General features: G+C 40.3%; 2 protein-coding genes across 6 annotated transcripts in view; one reads left to right on the top strand and one right to left on the bottom strand.

Annotated features, from left to right (window-relative positions):
- Positions 1-310: 310 nt before the first annotated feature.
- Positions 311-5,867, bottom strand: LOC123504281. Its single transcript, XM_045254689.1, has 2 exons — positions 3,971-5,867; positions 311-1,135 (listed from the first exon to the last, which is right to left on the bottom strand). Exons 1-2 carry the CDS (start codon positions 5,657-5,659, stop codon positions 902-904), a joined length of 1,923 nt encoding a protein of 640 aa, XP_045110624.1. The 5' UTR covers positions 5,660-5,867; the 3' UTR covers positions 311-901.
- Positions 5,868-9,610: 3,743 nt separating this feature from the next.
- The window catches only part of LOC123504013 (protein lifeguard 3-like), an 18,057-nt gene continuing 8,718 nt past the window's right edge, over positions 9,611-18,949 (top strand). The window contains exons 1-7 of one of the 5 annotated variants that reach the window (XM_045254215.1): positions 9,644-9,768; positions 10,985-11,039; positions 13,885-14,152; positions 15,227-15,438; positions 15,935-16,205; positions 17,094-17,231; positions 18,526-18,736. In XM_045254215.1, coding sequence (XP_045110150.1) covers positions 13,886-14,152; positions 15,227-15,438; positions 15,935-16,205; positions 17,094-17,231; positions 18,526-18,672 — 1,035 coding nt within the window. In that variant the 5' untranslated portion in view covers positions 9,644-9,768; positions 10,985-11,039; position 13,885 and the 3' untranslated portion in view covers positions 18,673-18,736. Of the gene's footprint in view, positions 9,769-9,878; positions 9,902-10,984; positions 11,219-13,884; positions 14,153-15,226; positions 15,439-15,934; positions 16,206-17,093; positions 17,232-18,525; positions 18,737-18,949 lie in introns of those variants that run through there. The other 4 variants (XM_045254219.1, XM_045254214.1, XM_045254220.1 and 1 more) reach the window with 4 other exon arrangements.

Raw genomic sequence — 18,949 nt, 5'->3', positions numbered from 1 at the left:
TATACACACACACACACACACACACACACACACACACACACACACACACACACACACACACACACACACACACACACACACACACACACACACTGTAGTTGCAATTACATACTACAATAACTACTGCTGCTACACCTTTTCCTCCTGCTCCTCTTTCTCCTCCTCCTCCTCCTCATCTTCCTCCTCCTCCTCCTTCTCCTCCTCCTACTTCTACTGTTACTACTACTACTACTACTACTACTACTACTACTACTACTACTACTACTACTACTACTACTACTACTACTACTACTACTACTACTACTACTACTACTACTACTACTACTACTACTACTACTACTACTACTACTACTACTACTACTACTACCGCATAATTATTGTTGTTGTTACTATTAGTTTTATCACCACTACTATCATCATTGCTGTTATTTTTACAGGATATATGTAATATGTATACAGTTTATTTTGCCCAATACGCGATCGAAGAAGCAAAAAACCAGAAACGAATGAATAGCAGAAAAAGACAGCTACAACATTTTTGCAATTCTCTTGATTAATGGTAACAAAAATTAAAATCTTTATATAGATTTTCAGCCCTCTACATCAGTCCTTTGCAGGAACCTTTCATTGCATGCAAGGAACAAGAGACGTACTTTTAAGAAATTCCAAGCAGCAGTTACTAGTTGTGGAAACAGTAATGGTGACGGATTAACAAGATTTCTGTATTATTCACAGGAAAAAACATTCTTGAGAATCCGGTTGATTATCTCTGTAACATATAGAAATAGTCGTACTGAGAAGCAAGACGTTTCAAAACACAAGCCTGCGAGTCGGAAGAAATGGCTTGTATAGATCAGCTTAACCTACAGCGAGTATACAGCATGCATTGCCTAGCATTATCTCAGTGGCAGGTGAAGAGCAACAGCTGAGACGCCGCGAGGGTATCTGCCGCCCGAACCTCACACTCGTAGCTGCCGCAGTCCTTGGCACGGAAGTCCTTGATACCCAGGTTGTAGTGCCCCGCGTGACGGTCCAGGGACAGGCGAGGGTCTTCCATCATCAACAGGTTGTTTTCGCTGATCACTTGCTCCGCCACGTGCCCCTCAGCAAAGGTCTTCTTCTTCCATCTCAGAGTCTGTCGGGAGGAATATCAGTGGTAATTGTGGATTTGCGAGTGAATACAGTATACCTATGTAAGTCACCACTCTCTTTGTGCTGGCTGGTAACCACGCCCAGAAGCTTAGTCAAAGAGAGAGAGAGAGAGAGAGAGAGAGAGAGAGAGATTATGGCATACAATAACCACACGATATGCAATTACAAAATTACACTCATACGCACTATAGCGAACCTTGACGAAAACCAGCGAAAGAAGAATCACACACACACACACACACACACACACACACACACACCTGTTGTTATCCACTTTACTTCCTAATCCATCCACTCATCAACAGCAACCTGACCTCGGCACTTTCTCTCCTGACCCTCTTCTACCACTAGTTTCCTGCTCGGCTCCTCCTCCTCCCTTCCTTTCCCTCTCACTCCATCATCCTGCCTTCGCCACCCTCTTCTTGTGTCGCCACCGTCTCCACCGCCGCCACTTCCCACTGCCAAAGTCTCTGACGCCGCAGGGATAATTTTCTCCGTTTTCCTTTGTTTTCCATTTCACTTTCACGTTTTCTTTCACTGACGCCTGGTTGCTCTCTCTCTCTCTCTCTCTCTCTCTCTCTCTCTCTCTCTCTCTCTCTCTCTCTCTGTGTGTGTGTGTGTGTGTGTGTGTGTGTGTGTGTGTGTGTGTGTGTACCGTGTATATACCATCCTTGAAAGAGGTTGTTGGTTATCATGCAAATGGCAATAACAAGCTATCATGATTATTTATAACTTAATGTACGAAAATAACCTCTCTCTCTCTCTCTCTCTCTCTCTCTCTCTCTCTCTCTCTCTCTCTCTCTCTCTAAAACGTCCCTGGGATGGTGATAAGCTGTTACTGAGATGATGAAACCGCTTCACTCACATCCGTTACCAGACAAGACAAACCTTAGTCATCTCCTCTCAACAAAAACTGAGCGGCACTTTCTCCTGTTATAGACGTGACTTCACAAACATTATGCTTCCATGCTTGATTCCTTACCGTTCTTCCCCTCTCTGATTTAAATGAAAGATATGAGAATAACAAATTGGTGATAAGTGTGTGGAATGATCTTTTTCTGCCTTATGTACTCATTGAATTGTCATAAGAATTATAAATGTTTTGAGCTCCAGTGACAATTCTTCTCAAAGGATCACAAATCACTTGAGTAGTCATGGTTATTTCTCACTGTTAGAACATAATCCTTCTCGAACTGTCCCTAATGAAAACTTTTAAGGACACCATTAAAATCTGAGATGGAATTTCAGTGCAGTCTGTTAGAAGCAGTCGAGATAAGGCTTTAGAGTGTGTTTAAGAATATAATGTTTCTGTGTTTTAGATAGTGTAATACTCGCTGATTACTTCAGATACGACGTGAGTATAACATAGTCCATCCAAACAATTCATTACAGCACTCTCAAGATTAACAAAAAGGCGTCCATAGCAGGAAAAGGATCACACTAAAGACTGACAGATGGTAAGTCAGCGACCACTGTAACCAGAGAGAAGGAAAAGCCTTAATGGGTTGCTTTCTACTAACTACCCGCGGCTCAGGGACCAACTGGTGTGGCGTCACGTTAGTAACCTGTTGCGGTCAGAAAGGAAAATACCTTCGTCACCACAGCTAAATAATGAGCAACGATGGTACAGTACGTTGTCTCCGGAAAGCATTTACCTCGCCATTACAATATACCTCGACACGCTGATACATTAGGTGAAAGAAATATTGATAAAGAGAGAAGCTTAGTACAGAAATAAACAATCTGAAAGCCAGTGAGAGAGAGAGAGAGAGAGAGAGAGAGAGAGAGAGAGAGAGAGAGAGAGAGAGAGAGAGAGAGATGTTAAATGATCATCATGTTTGAGATCCGGTGGGAGAGGATAAGCTTGAGTTGACGAGAAAATTGACCATTAGACTTCAGAGAGAGAGAGAGAGAGAGAGAGAGAGAGAGAGAGAGGAATTTTACTATGTGTATTTTGTCAGGCTACGCTAATGAAGGTTTACTGAAAGCGACCACAGTCTCAATAGAGCATATTGGAGTGTTTATCCCGCCACTCACTCTCTCCAAGCATCAAGTGCTCGCTCAGTGTGTAATGACCGACGCATGACTTCACCAAAGCCTCTCTGTCTAACAAAATCATTAATCTAATTTCTCCTCACTAAGTTCACACTAATCCGGTTACTGGAAATGGATAAATCATAGCATTCTTTAAAACCTAAATATTTCTAAACATTCTTGCGAAGCACTTCTACTAAATTCAAAAGACTCTAGTTAAAGGGACACAGGTTTTGAAAGGTGTTTTTACGATTACAATGACCTATTAAGAATTGCGTATGAAGAAACACTCGTGAGAATTCGGGTAATAATCTTTGTGGCCATCGAAAATAGTCGTGGTGTAAGAGCAAGCGTTTCAGAATACGGGCATATATATACAGGTCGACAATGTTACACGGAATGCACCAAAACAACTCACTCAAACTCACAAACACATCACTCGGCCTTCTTTGCAAAGGAAAACGTTCTAGGATCACCGTACCATATCCAATGATAAAGCATCCAGATAGGAGGACGTGAATTCAAAGATAGTTAACCAAGCTTACTGTGTCGCGTACGAAAAGGCATAATACAGTAACATGAATGATATTTGTCAACCAGTAACATTGGTAATATCTAAATGAAAATGCTTGAACAGATGATCAAAAACGAACTTATGAGAAGTGAGAGGGATTAGTGAGAGGAAGGAAAAGGTAGCCTGGCACTATGGAAGATAAAATAAAGTCCCCCCTCCCCTCTCTCTCTCTCTCTTTCTCTCTCCGTGGCACCGACAAGCGGCACTCACCATGGCAGCCTTGATGGGGGAGTCATGGTGCACAGCGCAGTTCAGTTTCACTTTCCCGTACAGTTTGGGGCAGCCGGACACCCAAGCGCTCACGTTGATGCTTTGGACGCCGTGTTTGAAGGCGGCGGAGAGAGGCGCCTCTGAATCCTGCCCTGCTTCCTGTTCCTCGTGCAGCAGCTCGCCCACCTCCCCGACCGGAACCACCTTGGGACCTTCGGAGGTTTTATCCGTTGCTTCTAACTCTACATCACTAGCTGACGTTGATATGAGGCCTCGCAGGGACGTAGTGAAAACCCCGCCAGAACTTTTATCCGTCTTAGGTGCCTGGGAGGGCTTGAAAGTGGAGAACAGTGTGGTAGTCAGCTCACTCTTAAGGCGTTCTGTCAGGTCTGTCTTTGTTTTGGGTGCTTGGGAGGTCTTAAATGAGGAAAAAAATGTAGTGGAAAGCTCGCTCTGAAGCTTTTCTATCACATCTGTCTTCGTGCTGGGAGCCTGAGAAGGTTGTGAAGTGGAGAAAAGAGGAGTAGGCAGCACACTCTTGAGGCGTTCTGCCAAGTCTGCCTTGTTTACTGCATCCCCGTCAAGCCAGAAAGGTTTGGCATCAGGAGAGGATGGAATAGTTTTGTTCGTTTCCTTATCTTGCTCATGATAACGTTTTAAGAGAGTGAGAAATTCTTGGTCAAATTGTAGAACTCTTCTCGCTGACTGTGACTCACTCAGTCTCTCTGTTGAGTTTTCTGTCTCCTCTCCCAAGTCAACAATCTGAGGGACGGGAGTCTTGCTCAAGGGTCTATTAGTCTTTATTCCCTGGAAAGATGTTTTGCTCTCAGAATCATCTTCAATTTTACTCTTAACCGGCTTTACAGCAAAAAAATTAAAAGTCGACTCCGCGAGTTGCAGAGGCTCAGACTGCAAGTTAGAGGCGGCGGCCACCAATCTCTCTGCCTCCACCGGGTTCTGCGTGGCGAGCTCCTCTGTGGGTTCTGTAAAGAGGGGGAAGGAAAACGACGGAAGGAAAACTGTGTCTGCACTTTCAGTGCTTACGACGACTGGATCCTCAAAGCCATCTCCCTCTCCAGTCTTGGAGTCGTTTATCTGCTGCGTGTCTGGCATTGATGGATCCTGCTCTCCCGACCCCACTATCCACTGATACTGTGCAGGGTCTTCATCGATCACTGTAGCTAAGAAGACACTGTCCCCTTCACTGCTCTCTTCTCTCACTTCTTTAGATGGGGACTCCGGTAAATGAGCAGGAGAGTCATGACTGAGTGAGCCCTCTGGTAGTTTTATATTGCCCAGTGGAGGGATAAGCTGAGGGTGGAAGTATGCCGAAACATCGTCCAGCGTGAATTTGATGGTGGTGGGAGAATGAAGGAGTGAGGAAGTTGGAGCCTCTGTGAAGGTAGTTACATTGAACCCAGTGAGTGATGCTGGCTTGAGGCTGCGCGATTCAGTACTACGAGTGGTAGGGAGAATGAACTTAGGTGATGGCTCAAATTCAGGCGGCACTGGAGGAGGCGGTGGAGTTAACTTGAGTGTGCCGTGAAAGTCCACATGTGGCGGGGTGGAGGCGGTAGTGAAGAGTGTGGGTTGGAGCAGCCTCGTCAGGAGGGGCAAAGGCGCTTGTCCTGTAGCCACACATGATACAGCGAGGATGATAAGAGGACATTGCATTTGTATATTTTTCATATCACAGTGGGTTGTAAGCGTTTTTAACTCTCAATAAATGATTCTTAAATAAAAACATCCTTTAATACACTGCACTATAACTTCCTGTTGCACAATGCTAATGGTGCAACACAAGCGCTTGCGAGTTTGCCAAGTGAGCACACGCTTCACCACACACGACAACCAACAACCTGGCACGCGGACGGCACCACGAACCGCTCCAAACTGCTGCGAGGAAACCAGGCAGGTGAAAGTGAGAGTCAAGAGGAGACAGTTACCAAGATTTTGTGTTGTTTCTCAAGACTGTAGCAAACGGTGTCCTTGATGGTCACACACACACACACACACACACACACACACACACACACACACACACACACACACACACACACACACACACACACACACACACACACACAGATAGACATAAAAATATGTTAGTAGATAATTGGACAGATACTGTCGGGAAAGCTCATACCTGGTATAAGCCTCAGTGATGAAAACGTAAAACAGTCGATACATTATGCGTTTTGCCAGTGTTAAAGCCCCAGGTAGGGGCAAAGGTTTTCAATGAGACATTCCTACTCTCCTCCATACATCCGCCACTCTCCCTCCCAAACCACCTCTCTCTCTCTCTCTCTCTCTCTCTCTCTCTCTCTCTCTCTCTCTCTCTCTCTCTCTCTCAACCTGTACAACCTGATGTGCACCTGTGCAACCTATGCAACCTGTACAACATGTGCAACCTGTGCAACCACCTGTGTAATCTATGCAATCTGTGCAACCATCTGTGCAACATGTGCAATTTGTACAACCACCTGTGCAACCTATGCAACCACCTGTGCAATCTGTGCAACCTGTGCGACCCTTTGCAACTGGTTTACTTTAACAAGAGGACGCACGTGTTCTTTTATTTATGACTACGTCTCCTATAACATATAAAATTGCTACGTTGTTCTCTTCTTCCTGTACGGCTGTTACATGAACTGAAGAGGTGAAAGTATTTACTGGTTTCTTACTATGCATATCTGAGTCAAGCGGCCGTTTTTCCTTTCCCTGCACCCAGATGGTGGCACACGCGGAAACTAAAAAATGAGGTGGTTGAACGGGAGGGTGAGCCGCCCGTGCCTCTCCTCAGCAGGTTTTGTTGTTGTTGTGATGGTCCTGATGTTTTTGTTCACTTGATGTTATTATTGCTGCTGTTACTACTACTACTACTACAACAGCAACTACTACTACTACTACTACTACTACTACTACTACTACTACTACTACTATCATAACAACAATAACTACGACTACTTCTACTACTACAACTACTACTACTACTACTACTACTACTACTATCACAACAACAATAACTATTACTACTACTACTGCTACTACAACTACTACTACTACTACTACTATCACAATAACAATAACTATTACTACTACTACTGCTACTACTACTACTACTACTACTACTACTACTATTACTACTACTGCTACTACCTCTGCAGTATGCAAAAAACTTTAAAAAATTTACTGAAAATAAGTAAATGAAGATTAAATTCCCGGTAAGGAAACCTGTAAGTGCAACCGATGATGAAAGGCAGAAGGATACATCATGAATAACAACTGTGAGAAGGAAACCGATATGCATTTGAAGCGTGTAACCACAAGCATCGTGCCAAGCGTGTGCGTCTGCATGGCTCTGTGTATGTGTGTGTGTGTGTGTGTGTGTGTGTGTGTGTGTGTGTGTGTGTGTGTGTGTGTTTTCTGGGAAGTGATATGTTTAGAAGGCTTCTACCTTGTGTTAGTAAACTGAACAAGCCATCTCAGGCCATGAAATGCTACCATAGCCAATGCACGTTAGGAGACTCATAGGTTCCCTGCTATACCCTTTTTTTCCTTTTTTTTTTTTTTTTTTTTTAGTACAGGATCCAATTCATATTGTCTTTCTATCTTTCTTTTTTTTTTCTTTCTTAGTAGCCCAGCTATTGATTAGCGTCATGTAAGAGTCATCCTCAGCTGTGCCTGAGGATGTGCCTGTCTTAAACTTCTGCTAGTCTTCCTGTTCTCTCCAATTTTGGCATCCCACTCAAGTTACCAATACAGGACTACTTGCATACTCTTCCACCCTTCATTATAGCTTCTTACTGTTTTATTATTCATTCCTATACATATTTATCAATCATGGTTCTATTTTTTTCTGCAACGAGGATGAAAGAATATTGTCGTTTTTTTTCTTTTTCTTTTTTTTCTTATACAGTTGGGCAGTTGGCTATTGAAATACATCTCTCTGGTGGTATAGGTTTCATCTTAAAAAGGAGCTTTATCTCAACTGTGGAGGAAATCTGTAGCGCTGTCCGTGTCCTTAGCTCTAGTTCACCTTCACTTCAATACCCATCAAGTAACGCCTGACTCTCTTCTTCCTACACCCTACACCTTACATCCACTCCCTGCTGACATCACACCCGTACTGGCCTTGACATAAGAAAGAAAGAGACTTTGTCCCGGAAGGCTGAGGTGCCAAGGGTGCCAACTAGCCAAGAAGGGCTCAGTCAATACTTCTAGTGACTTGCAATTTCATTCGCATATTGACATGTGTGAACAAGCCTTCAGTCTTATTTTGTGATTGTTTTTTCAAGTCGCTAGGCACCGATATTCAGTAGGAAACGCTACCGGCTTGCAATTTCAGTCGTATATTTACACGTGTGAGCCCACCTTAAGAAAACGTTGGCGCATGATCTCATTTGTCGCACTAGGGGTTAATCAATCTCCGAAATGGTCAAGATAGTAATGGATCAGGTAACACTCAGGGCTTGTGTTAGGATAAAGTACAAAATAGCACGCAATGAATAGAAAAGGAAACATTGACATAATCATCACGTCTTTGAAAACTACGTATAATGAATTATGTATTATGCTCAACCATGTTAGCCGTTAAAGAAAATGCTTCGATTTGAACATAGACTATACTATACCTCAACTTTTTTTTCCCCCTCTTTCTTTTCTCCCTGTAAGTAAAAGCCAAGGGTTAAAAGATAAATCAAATAAAGTCAAAATCTAAATAAAAACGAAAAGATAACAAATGCCACTTTGATTCTAGTAGAGAGTGACCTGGATACTCCTAGAAAGAAGAAATATCCTGCTAAGGCACTGGGGTAAAAGGAACAGAATGGGGATGTATTGATAGCGAAGGAATGAGCAAGGAAACCTACATGCTGGAAGGGAAAGGCAGTATATACGTACAAGAAGCAGGGAGGGTACAGTGTATATAAATAGCAAGTAATGGAAAATATTGGAATATTTGCAGCCACTTTTTTTTTTCCAGATTCAATGTGCAATGTCAGAGTCGCTATTAATCTCAATTGATGGTCGATGTACGTAGATATTTTTTGATGTCGGTAATGTTCCAGAAATTATCCTAACTTGCTATTATACAAAATGAGTTACAATAATAAATTTATTACCACAGTTTCCTTATTGTTTCTACATTTACGTAGAATGAGAGGAAGTCACTGCAAGACACAGAGCGAGAAATCCAATAGCATCACAATATTGAGTCATCTTCCACTACTTTCCAGAAACTACGCCGCCAATTTGGGTATAGTTGCCATCCTTTCTTAAGGATACAAAACTTATGGAAGATTTATTCTATAATTATGTGATTCCTAAAATTTTTAAAAACTGTTAATTTATTCTAGTAAATTTTATGAATATCAGATTGTTTACAGTTAACATCCCTGGAAAGGGATCGTTTTGAAGACAACAAAATTGTTATATGTAGCAATATATCGATAATGTTGCAACATTGATGTGTGATAGAAAATACTTTTTTACGTTTCTAATAATAGCAAAGCTTTCTGAAAGCAGGATAACGTTTATATCCGCAACATCTCACATTTGCTAATAGCTTCATAAAATTGATATGAGCAGCGGGACATGAATATGTAAAATAAATCTATGAGGAAAGAAAAGAAAAAAAAAGGAAAACGATCATGAAAGGGACTTGAGAAGAGGCGAGGAAAACAGTCGTCAGTCCAGTCTGACTCAGTCGCCACGGGAAGTGAGGTCACAAGAGGATCCGAACAAGAGGAGGCAAGGTAGCTGCGCGTCGCTCTCTCCAGGACCAGAGTAGCTGTCAAGTAAGATTACAGACCATTAGAAGGGTTCTGCCGTACCTCATGAAGATTGAACAGTTAGGACACCCCGTATAGTGGTGCAGGAAAGAGTAGATAGTGGTATACTCGTACAGTACGTGACCTCGGTAGACTAGAGGTGGGTTATAATGGCTATTTTCATGGGTGTTTCACTAATGACGGGGAATTGTGCATGCCCTAAGCCGTGGTATGAAGGTGAACTGTTTACACGGGCGTCCCACACAGGAAGTTAGGAAGGACGTGTGGTGGCAAAACTGGCAACAATGGGTGTCAAAATTTACCTAATTTATTTTCATTATTTCTTTGCCGTGTTTATTTATTGTAGGCGTCAAGATCTCATTTGCTTTCATTGTTCCTTTGCCGTGTTTATTGCACGCGTCAAGATTTACTCATTTATTTTCATTGTTCTTTTGCCGTGCTTATTTATTGTAGGCTGGATATCATTCTAACTTGCTTGATTCATGTGCGATAAAACTATTAAGCAGAACAGCGACTGCTTGCTTGTGGGTCACCAGAGCTGCACTTGTGAACTGCCGTCCTGACTCCCGAGCTGGCCGGGCACTAGGTTTGTTGGTGGGAATTGCGTCATGTAATTTTGTTGGAATGTTGTTGGACAAGGGAGGATAGTGATACTGTCACACTAGGAGAGGCTAGCAGGCAGCAACTAATGTAACTATTCAGAGAGAGAGAACCTGGAGCCATATTTTATTGTCAATGTAAGTGTAGAAGAAAGGCTATACATTTGTGTTAGTGTGCTCAAGAACTGCCAATTTTCAGAAAGTTGCAGAATTTGTTGAAAATGTGCCAGTGTGACTGCCTTAAGCTTTCCTCAACTGTCAGATCATGATTTCTTCTATAGAATAAAATCAGGGTAAAAATACATAAGAAGTCCCCTCTCCCTTTCCCTAACCTAACCAGGGAGGCTGCACCCCCCGGACCCCCCCACCTACAACACTAACCTAACCCTAACATAAACCTAACCTAACGTATCCTTGCTTTGGGGCAGCTTCCCTCCCCCCACACCGGTTCTCTTATAGCTCCACACAATATGCCCTACCTCTACCAATACCCCTCCTCACAATACCTTAACGAAAAAATGAAGGTCCTGGCTGGTCCTCTTCTCAATTGTACACTGACTTGCATCGCAGGAGCGATGATTTCCCAGTAATCAAATTTGCAACCTTTCCACTGTACTTGACAGCAAACTCCAGCAAGCCGAGATCACAGTCTTCACAGCGTGTCATGGCGGGTACTTGGTAAGGACTGGGCACCTGTACACGTGTTACCCTCATCCTTCATCGCGGATTGATACCTGCGCTGATATCTGTGCTCAGGAACCAATGAAAAGCGTTCATGTTTGAAAATTAATAGAAGTACATGAATGAAAGTGTGAATTGAGGAAAAAGACGAAGATAAGTTATCATCAAAGAGAAAGGTGGTGCATTATTTACAATTTTGTCTCATAACACATACGTTGATGACATTTTGTCAATTCACATGTAATAGGAACTTGCTCCTGTCAGGGCAGAGGTACGTGACTGAGGTGTTGCGAGGCTCAGTTTCACCTGCGTACCACAGTGAATGGATCTGTTAGGGACTTAGATTCTGGCGGAGATGGGTGATTTTCAAGAAAGCAGTGTGACCTACGTAAGGTCGACCGCCTTCCGAAATCTTTATACATTACAAGTATACTATTATAACTTCTTCATAATGACTACTTTGAAGAGATTGGTAAGGGGGACCTCTTCTGCACATTAACCAAAATCAGTATTACTTGAGAAAACGTTTTCAATATTATGCATAAAATAATGTGTGAGGGTTATTGTTTACTGTCCTTGTCAATAGCGCATGGTAAGACTGCATGATATGGTAAAGTACTCGCTCTACTTCACATTATGAGTTTTTTTCACACAATTGGCTATTACGTATTGACTCGTAGCAATGTTTTTGAAAATCAATTCCACGACAGAGACATAGTTCTGCTTGGCATTTTCATCATAATTGTTAAATAACCCACTGAGAGGAGGTACCTGTTCAAGGTATTATGTGAATTTTTATTATTCATACGAAGTCTTCTGATTGGAGAGTTGAATGAGGTATGGACAGGTAGATGGAAGATTAATTCCTACCTTCATTTATTTAGAACTTTGAAGCAAAACGTGTTTAAGAAAATACATGGTTGTGTAAGAGCTGCCTAGATGATCATAACTTTACCATAAAAGGAAATGAGAAATGTCCATATGAAGTAGTGCCATATCATCTAAAATGTATACAAAAAGAAGCTGTGGGGGACACAGAAAAAGGAAAAAAAAAATGGAGACCAGGACATAAACAAAATCCCTCACTCTCCCATTATCTGACTCACAGGAAACCAGTGGCCCCTTCCTGTGGTTCAGATAAGTAATGTATACTGTAGGATGTGCAGCTTGCAGCATAACATCAGTTTCAATGTAGCATATAGGGAGGTGGTGGCCTAGTGGATAATGTGGTGAGCGTGGGATCGGGCAGATGTTCATGTATAGGTTCGAATCCCCACCACGTACCACCTTAAAACTTTGCCATTTGTCGAGTGGTTTAAAGTTACTTACATGTCACCATGATACCCAGATTCTAGGTGGTGATATAGTGATATGGATACCACTATAAATAAAATTGCCTGCACCACTAATGGGTGGAAGCAGAACAGCACTTCCCTTACTCTTCAAGTATACCTAAATATCTTTCTTGGTAATCCCAACATAGATAATGTTGAAAGCTGAGCCGTGGTACAGTGGAACCATGCGTGCTTTGGGGTCCGAGGGGTCTCCAAGCGCACGGGTTGGAATCCTGTCCACGGTCCGAGTGTAGGTTGGGCTTCCTCACTCGGGGCAACGGTTTCCTAGCGGGTGGGCTTTCAGATAGGAGGTACCCCAAAAAGTACCCCCTTTAGCCCAGAAATTCCCATGAAAAGCCCACATGGTATAAATAAAAAAAAAAAAAAAAAAAAAAATTGCATTTATTTCCAAAATATATTTGATTTTTTTTTTCCTAAAGTTTTATTCTCTTGTTATAAGTTGTTTGTTCATGATCATATTCATGACACTTACTTCATTAACAGATGAAAGTAAAAAAAAAATTGAAGAAGTAAATGGCTAGATCTAATTTCCTGTTCTATGGTTTCAGTCAAGGCTTCAGACTCTTAGTGAGAAAGATTGACCTTTACCATCCAAGAGTTCACACCCTAAACAAACTATTCTTTTCAATGAAAGCTTACCCATTAATCTTGCAGTGATTCACAAGGTAGCACTCCACAATCAAACAGTTTATCACTCAATGATGAATTTTTTCTTTTAGGCAAAACTTCATACAACTCAGGTGTATTGTAAGGCTTCCTTAAGCATGCTACACAGATCCTTAGTTCTAACCTTCATATTGCTTTACTACTCTGGCCTCCAGAGCATTCTACTTTCCTTTTAGGGTTGATAAGTCTGCTACAATAATGTTGTTGTCCATTTGATGTGCATAAATACTTGAAAGTTGCATGATATCCACCATTATAAAGTTTTCAATCCTCATGTGCTCATTGTAAAAGTTTCAATTCCTCATGTGAATATAAATGGAAAATTGAAATTAATCATATTAGCTACTTAAAAGGCATCTAGGCTTTATGAAATTCAGTAGCTAACTTTATAGCATTAGAACCATTTTTTTGGAGGTAGTGCTAGTGTTTAGTTGTGGTTTTGGTCACAGAAAACTGCTAAATGGCATAAAACTCAATATTGTCATGTGCTAGCATTATGGAGGTTTCCCTATATATATATATATATATATATATATATATATATATATATATATATATATATATATATATATATATATATATACAGTCCATTATGATAAGTGGCTATTATGAATATTTTCCCATGGATGGGATGCCATATGGAAATCAAAGTTAGGAATGTTTATTTGCTTGATATTTATCCAGAATGAATTTTGTGAATTTTTATGGATAACAATATTGTCTCCTCAAGTACTGATCCTTTAAGATTTTTGTTATTTTTTATGTGATGTGAGAAAGATGGGTTTTAATGCAATCTTTGAATATGTATTTTATCATTTCAGAATGTCGGCCCCATATCCAGTTAATCCAACAGCCCCATATCCAGGTGATCCATCTAAAAGCCCTGCTGGAAATGCTGGCTGGACCATGCCTAATGCCCCTCCAGGAAGCTATCCAGTACAGCCTGGGTTTACTAATCCAGGCTACAATCCACAAGCTCCCTATCCAGTGCAGCCTGTTAGTCCAGCACAGCCAGGAGCAGCTTTTCCTGTAGAACCACCACCACCATATTCTGCTCAGCAGGGATTTGTTGGCCAACCTGGTCCGTATGTAAGTATTGGTACATATTCTTTAAAAAAAAAAAAAAAAAAAAAAAATAGCATGCTAGATTATGGTTCATTCTGCTGGAGAGCATTTGCTTCTCAGAGTTTCCTTGCAATATCAACAAGCCAATACCCATATCAAACTTTTGAGATGTGGCCATACACAATACATGTTACTGTCATGACACTTTTTTCTGGTAACCATCCCCATTCAGATATTTAACAACAAATTGGCAAACAGTGGCCTGTCATATGTATTATTAACAAAGACAATTAATTTTCCAGACTTTAGCCCTTATGTTGGAATGGTAATACTTGAGGTATTGAGAATATAGCAACTGTTCTTGAGTCAGAGGGATGTATGGCTTCTCTAGAGAGTGTGTGTGAAGCTAGTGTGTGTCTGAGTATAGTGTGAGGAGATTACATGAGCCTTGGTGCCTTCGATATATGTACTTAGTAAATCAGGAAAGTGAGATATTTTATTACATGAATTAGAGCTGAAGGAACACAGTTTAGAGGGAATGGAAGGTGTTGTTTACCAAAGCAGTCCACTAATAGGATCTGTTGCCCACTGTCACACGGACAGTAAAGATGAAAAGGCAACTGTTATTTACCTTGCTCAAGTAGGACAGGTAAGTTTGGTCTATTTTGGCACTGAAGTACTTTCTTTGTTATGTGATAATGATATAGAATATGTTATTTGGCTTATGTTTGGAACTTTGTTGACATCCACTATTTGTGCATTTGTTTAGTAATCTGCGTAGAGTATAATGTGAAAATAAATAGGCTGATTTTGTCTCTGCAAGCCAGGCATACTAACCCCAAAATCACAGAGCTGGTGGATAGTAGTTCATATGAAGGACAGTGCTTAGCAATGGGCCTGTGCAGTGAAAGATACTGATACCTAGGGACAACTTTTGAATTTTCCATGGCAGAACATTTCAGAATATTATTTTGTTAGGATCATGTTTGAATTATGGTAAAAACCATCCTACAGCAATTTTTTTTTTTTTTTTTATTGCAATGTTCAGCTCTATAGCCCTATTTCCTTCACTGTTGTAATTATGTGAAACCTTTACAGGCTCAGCCCGTGTACAATGCCAGCAGTGGTGATTTTCCTGTCCAGGATGGGAACAGAGGAAGGGAAGAAGTGCCAAAGGATATGGTGCCAAATCAGTTTGGTGCATCCTTCTCTGACAAGGCTGTCAGGCATGCCTTCATCCGAAAGGTGTATCTCATCCTGATGGTTCAGCTGCTGATTACTTTTCTCATTGTGTCCCTCTTTACTTTCCAGTAAGTTTTATTACATAATAAACACTTGTATCATGATACAAACTTTGGTTTGAAACAAGTAAAGTTACTGTTTAAAATACATACCTACCTGCATCCTCCTGCTAACACATCTGGGCCGCAGAGATCTTGTGTAGACAGCTTAACCATGCTAACTCCTGTTGCCAACATGTTGCTAGTATTTTAACAAAGTTTCATACATTGTTGTTATCTATTCTGACTTCATTAGTATAGAGTTGGCATACTAAGAGGTTTATGTAGATATATCTTAAAAATAAGGAATATCACCACCACCACTCATACAGGCATCTTACCCTTCATCCCAGGACATACACATGCATGTCACTGCATGTTGTCTTGTACCGGTGGATTTACACTTGGTGATGATTAGCTGGGGAGGCATTTTTGAGTCTGTTACAGCTCTGTATTTTAATCATGAATTTACATGTAATATAATTAATGCATTTTCCTAATTAGTGTATTTTCAACTCTTTTTCAGCACTGGTACAAAGATGTTTGTACGAAGGAATGTCTGGGTGTACTACATGTCCTATGTTGTGTTTTTGGTCACCTACATCTCAATGGTGTGCTGTTCTGGAGTACGCCGTAAATGGCCAGGCAATTTCATCATGCTGGGGATCTTCACTCTGGCCCTTAGCTATGTGACAGGAACTATTGCCTCATTCTACGAAACCAGCATTGTTATCATGACCATTGGCATTACTTGTGCTATATGCTTTCTGATTACACTGTTTGCTACACAGACAAAAGTAAGTACAGAATGTGACCAGTTTTATTAAATTAATTTAGCATTGCACAGATCATTTTTACATAGAAAACAGTAGTTTCAAATATTTGCCTTGTATTTTTCTTAACCAGATTATGGAAAGTCAGTTTGTGAAACTCATTCTGAAACTCATTCTCTTTAGGAATTTTTCCCAGGAGGATGGAGATGTCAGAAGAGCTTCAATTTTTCCTTATTGAAGCATTCCTTTCTTGCTTGTTCAAATGCTTGGCCTCTCTTGCCTTCTTCACACATGTACTCATATATCCTATCCTTCCATTTTCTAGGTGCCCTTACTCTCCAACTACTCTTCAGCTTCGTACATAAACTCTGCTCTTCATCTTTTTGATATGTGTTTATCTTTGTAGTGTGTTCTTTTCAACTCAATTAATCTCATCACCATTTATACCAGCTGCACAGGCATGTATCTTTCATACATATTTCATTAAGTTTATTTTCTCATTTTTCATGCCATGTATATATCTCAGATGACTCATTTTTCTCCACTTGCACTCTTGAATCCTGTTACCTGGTTCAATGTCCAGGTGTCTGATCTATATATCTATGCTAACAAGAGAAAACTATTCCTTGAATATCTCTACATCTGCAGATAAATTTTTCTCCTTCATGAGTTTTGCAAGTGATTGTATATAATATGCTTATCCTATACGGTTCCCTCATTCTATATATTTTATTAGGTTTATCTAGAACTGTATCCATCTTACTGGTACATCTTACTAGTATTTCTTGTGCCACTTTTGTATGCATGTCTCATAATTGCCTTTTTTTTTTACAGCATCCAGGAACTATTGAGTTCTGTTATATCATGGACATTTGTACTTATTCTAATTCACTTCCTCCTATTTTGTTTCAGTACGACTTTACTGGATGTGGAATATACTTATTCGTGGCAGCAATGGTTATGTTTATCTTCGGAATCATTGCCATCTTCACCTACAGTAGAATACTGTACACTATCTATTCTGCTGGAATTGCTTTGCTCTTCTCAATGGTAAGAATCAACGAGAGTTACTTTATATATTACCGCTAAGCAGTTCCTTGGTCAGTCTCAATCTCTCTCAACAGTGTGCATAATGCATCGTAAGAGTTATATATCTAGGCATAATGATAGTGACAAGCTTTTTCAGATTAAGGTGAATGAATTGCAGTCAAATTTTATACCCTCGTGCTATTTATGCACAGGTTGCTTATAATTAGTCATGTGTGAAGTAAGTAGAAGTTGTCAAACACTCATTATCACTCAGCATTGTTTGCTAATAATGAACAGCTACAAAGAATCAGTGAAACACTGCTGGAGAAGTTCCATGCTGATATTTTGATTCATGATGTTGGCAAGAGGCTGGGACGTAATGCTTACTTTGAAAATAACCTATAGGTTGAGTTAGATTAAGGAGAAATGGTCCATTTCACATATTCCTAAGATTGACAGTAAAGCATGATCTGAAGTAGTAAGAGGTATTTCTTTGAATCATCTGCAATACTTTAACAACACAGTTTTATCATAACAACTCAATTGCCACAAATGGTCATTATGGTCATCCCCAGAGATTGCCTTAAAATATTTTCATTGTACCTAATAAAACAATTGAAAAGGTGTACTGATTCAGATATGTAGAAAAAGATGTAATTCTCTCTCTCTCTCTCTCTCTCTCTCTCTCTCTCTCTCTCTCTCTCTCTCTCTCTCTCTCTCTCTCTCTCTCTCTCTCATATGTTGATTCAGACAAGGGTTATGATATTTGATGAGTAAAAACAAAGGTTGAGAAGATGGTAATGTTGGTAAGGACTTCACATAGCCACACCTCCCACAAGAGGAGTGAACTGTCATGTGGTAACTGTAAGCAAACAATCCACTGACTCTGGTGTCTGAGAATGGTCAGTCACTCTGTTCACCTCATTCATTTTACATTTACTTCCATTTTCTGAGATTCTAGTTTCTTTAATACTTCAAATAATCCCAGACACCTATTTAGCCCTCTAATCTTATTCCAGAAGAGCAGCCAGCACCACCCTTGTTCATTTCAGTTGCCTTTACAGCACACATTTTATGGAGACTTATTCAAAATTCATGTTTTGTGAGGTTGCTGGTTTGGTGCACTTGAGTTTTGTGCTTCCTACTTGCTGATCTTCTAACTTTTGTAGTTTTTGCATGACTAATATATATAAGTTAAGTATTTTACAACCATCCTTAGAAATAGTTTTCAGATTATTTATTTTAACATTTCCACAATTTATTTTTTTTTTTTTCACTTTCGGTTTTGTTGATTTGAGTTTATTTTACATTTCAGTATATGGTGTATGACACTCAGATGATCGTGGGTGGGAGGAAACATGAGATGTCCCCAGAAGAGCACATATATGGGGCTCTCCTTCTCTACCTTGATATCATTCACATCTTCTTAGCTTTACTTTCAATTTTTGGTGGGAGAGATTAGATTAACAAATTTTTTACCACACTGTGAAATTGACACTAATTAGTGATGAAAATGAAATCTCCAAGCAAAATTTAAGTCTGTAATATTGTCACTACTTTAGAATTAAGCCTACATAGTATTCTCAATATTTGTGTAGTGTTCTTTGCTATAAACACATTGACTTGTGTATGTGTTTGTGTGTGTATAAGCATATATATGTATAAAAGTTGATAGTTGAAATTGTAGATACTAAAAGACTGGGAAACACAGCAGAAATCTTCATATATGTCCTGCCTTA

This window comes from Portunus trituberculatus, chromosome 15, assembly GCF_017591435.1.
Source record: "Portunus trituberculatus isolate SZX2019 chromosome 15, ASM1759143v1, whole genome shotgun sequence".
In the NCBI taxonomy this organism is placed as follows: Eukaryota; Metazoa; Arthropoda; class Malacostraca; order Decapoda; family Portunidae; genus Portunus; species Portunus trituberculatus.
The sequence above is the reverse complement of the archived record's forward strand: the minus strand, read 5'-3'. Positions and strand labels throughout refer to the sequence as shown.

What these genes read in the sequence shown, in the direction of transcription:
- LOC123504281 (XM_045254689.1), bottom strand. Translation starts at nt 5,659, where the DNA reads ATGAAAAATATACAAATGCAATGTCCTCTTATCATCCTCGCTGTATCA. An exon ending in CCCCCATCAAGGCTGCCATG is followed by an intron (nt 1,136 to 3,970) that starts GTGAGTGCCGCT and finishes TCCTCCCGACAG; the next exon opens with ACTCTGAGATGGAAGAAGAA.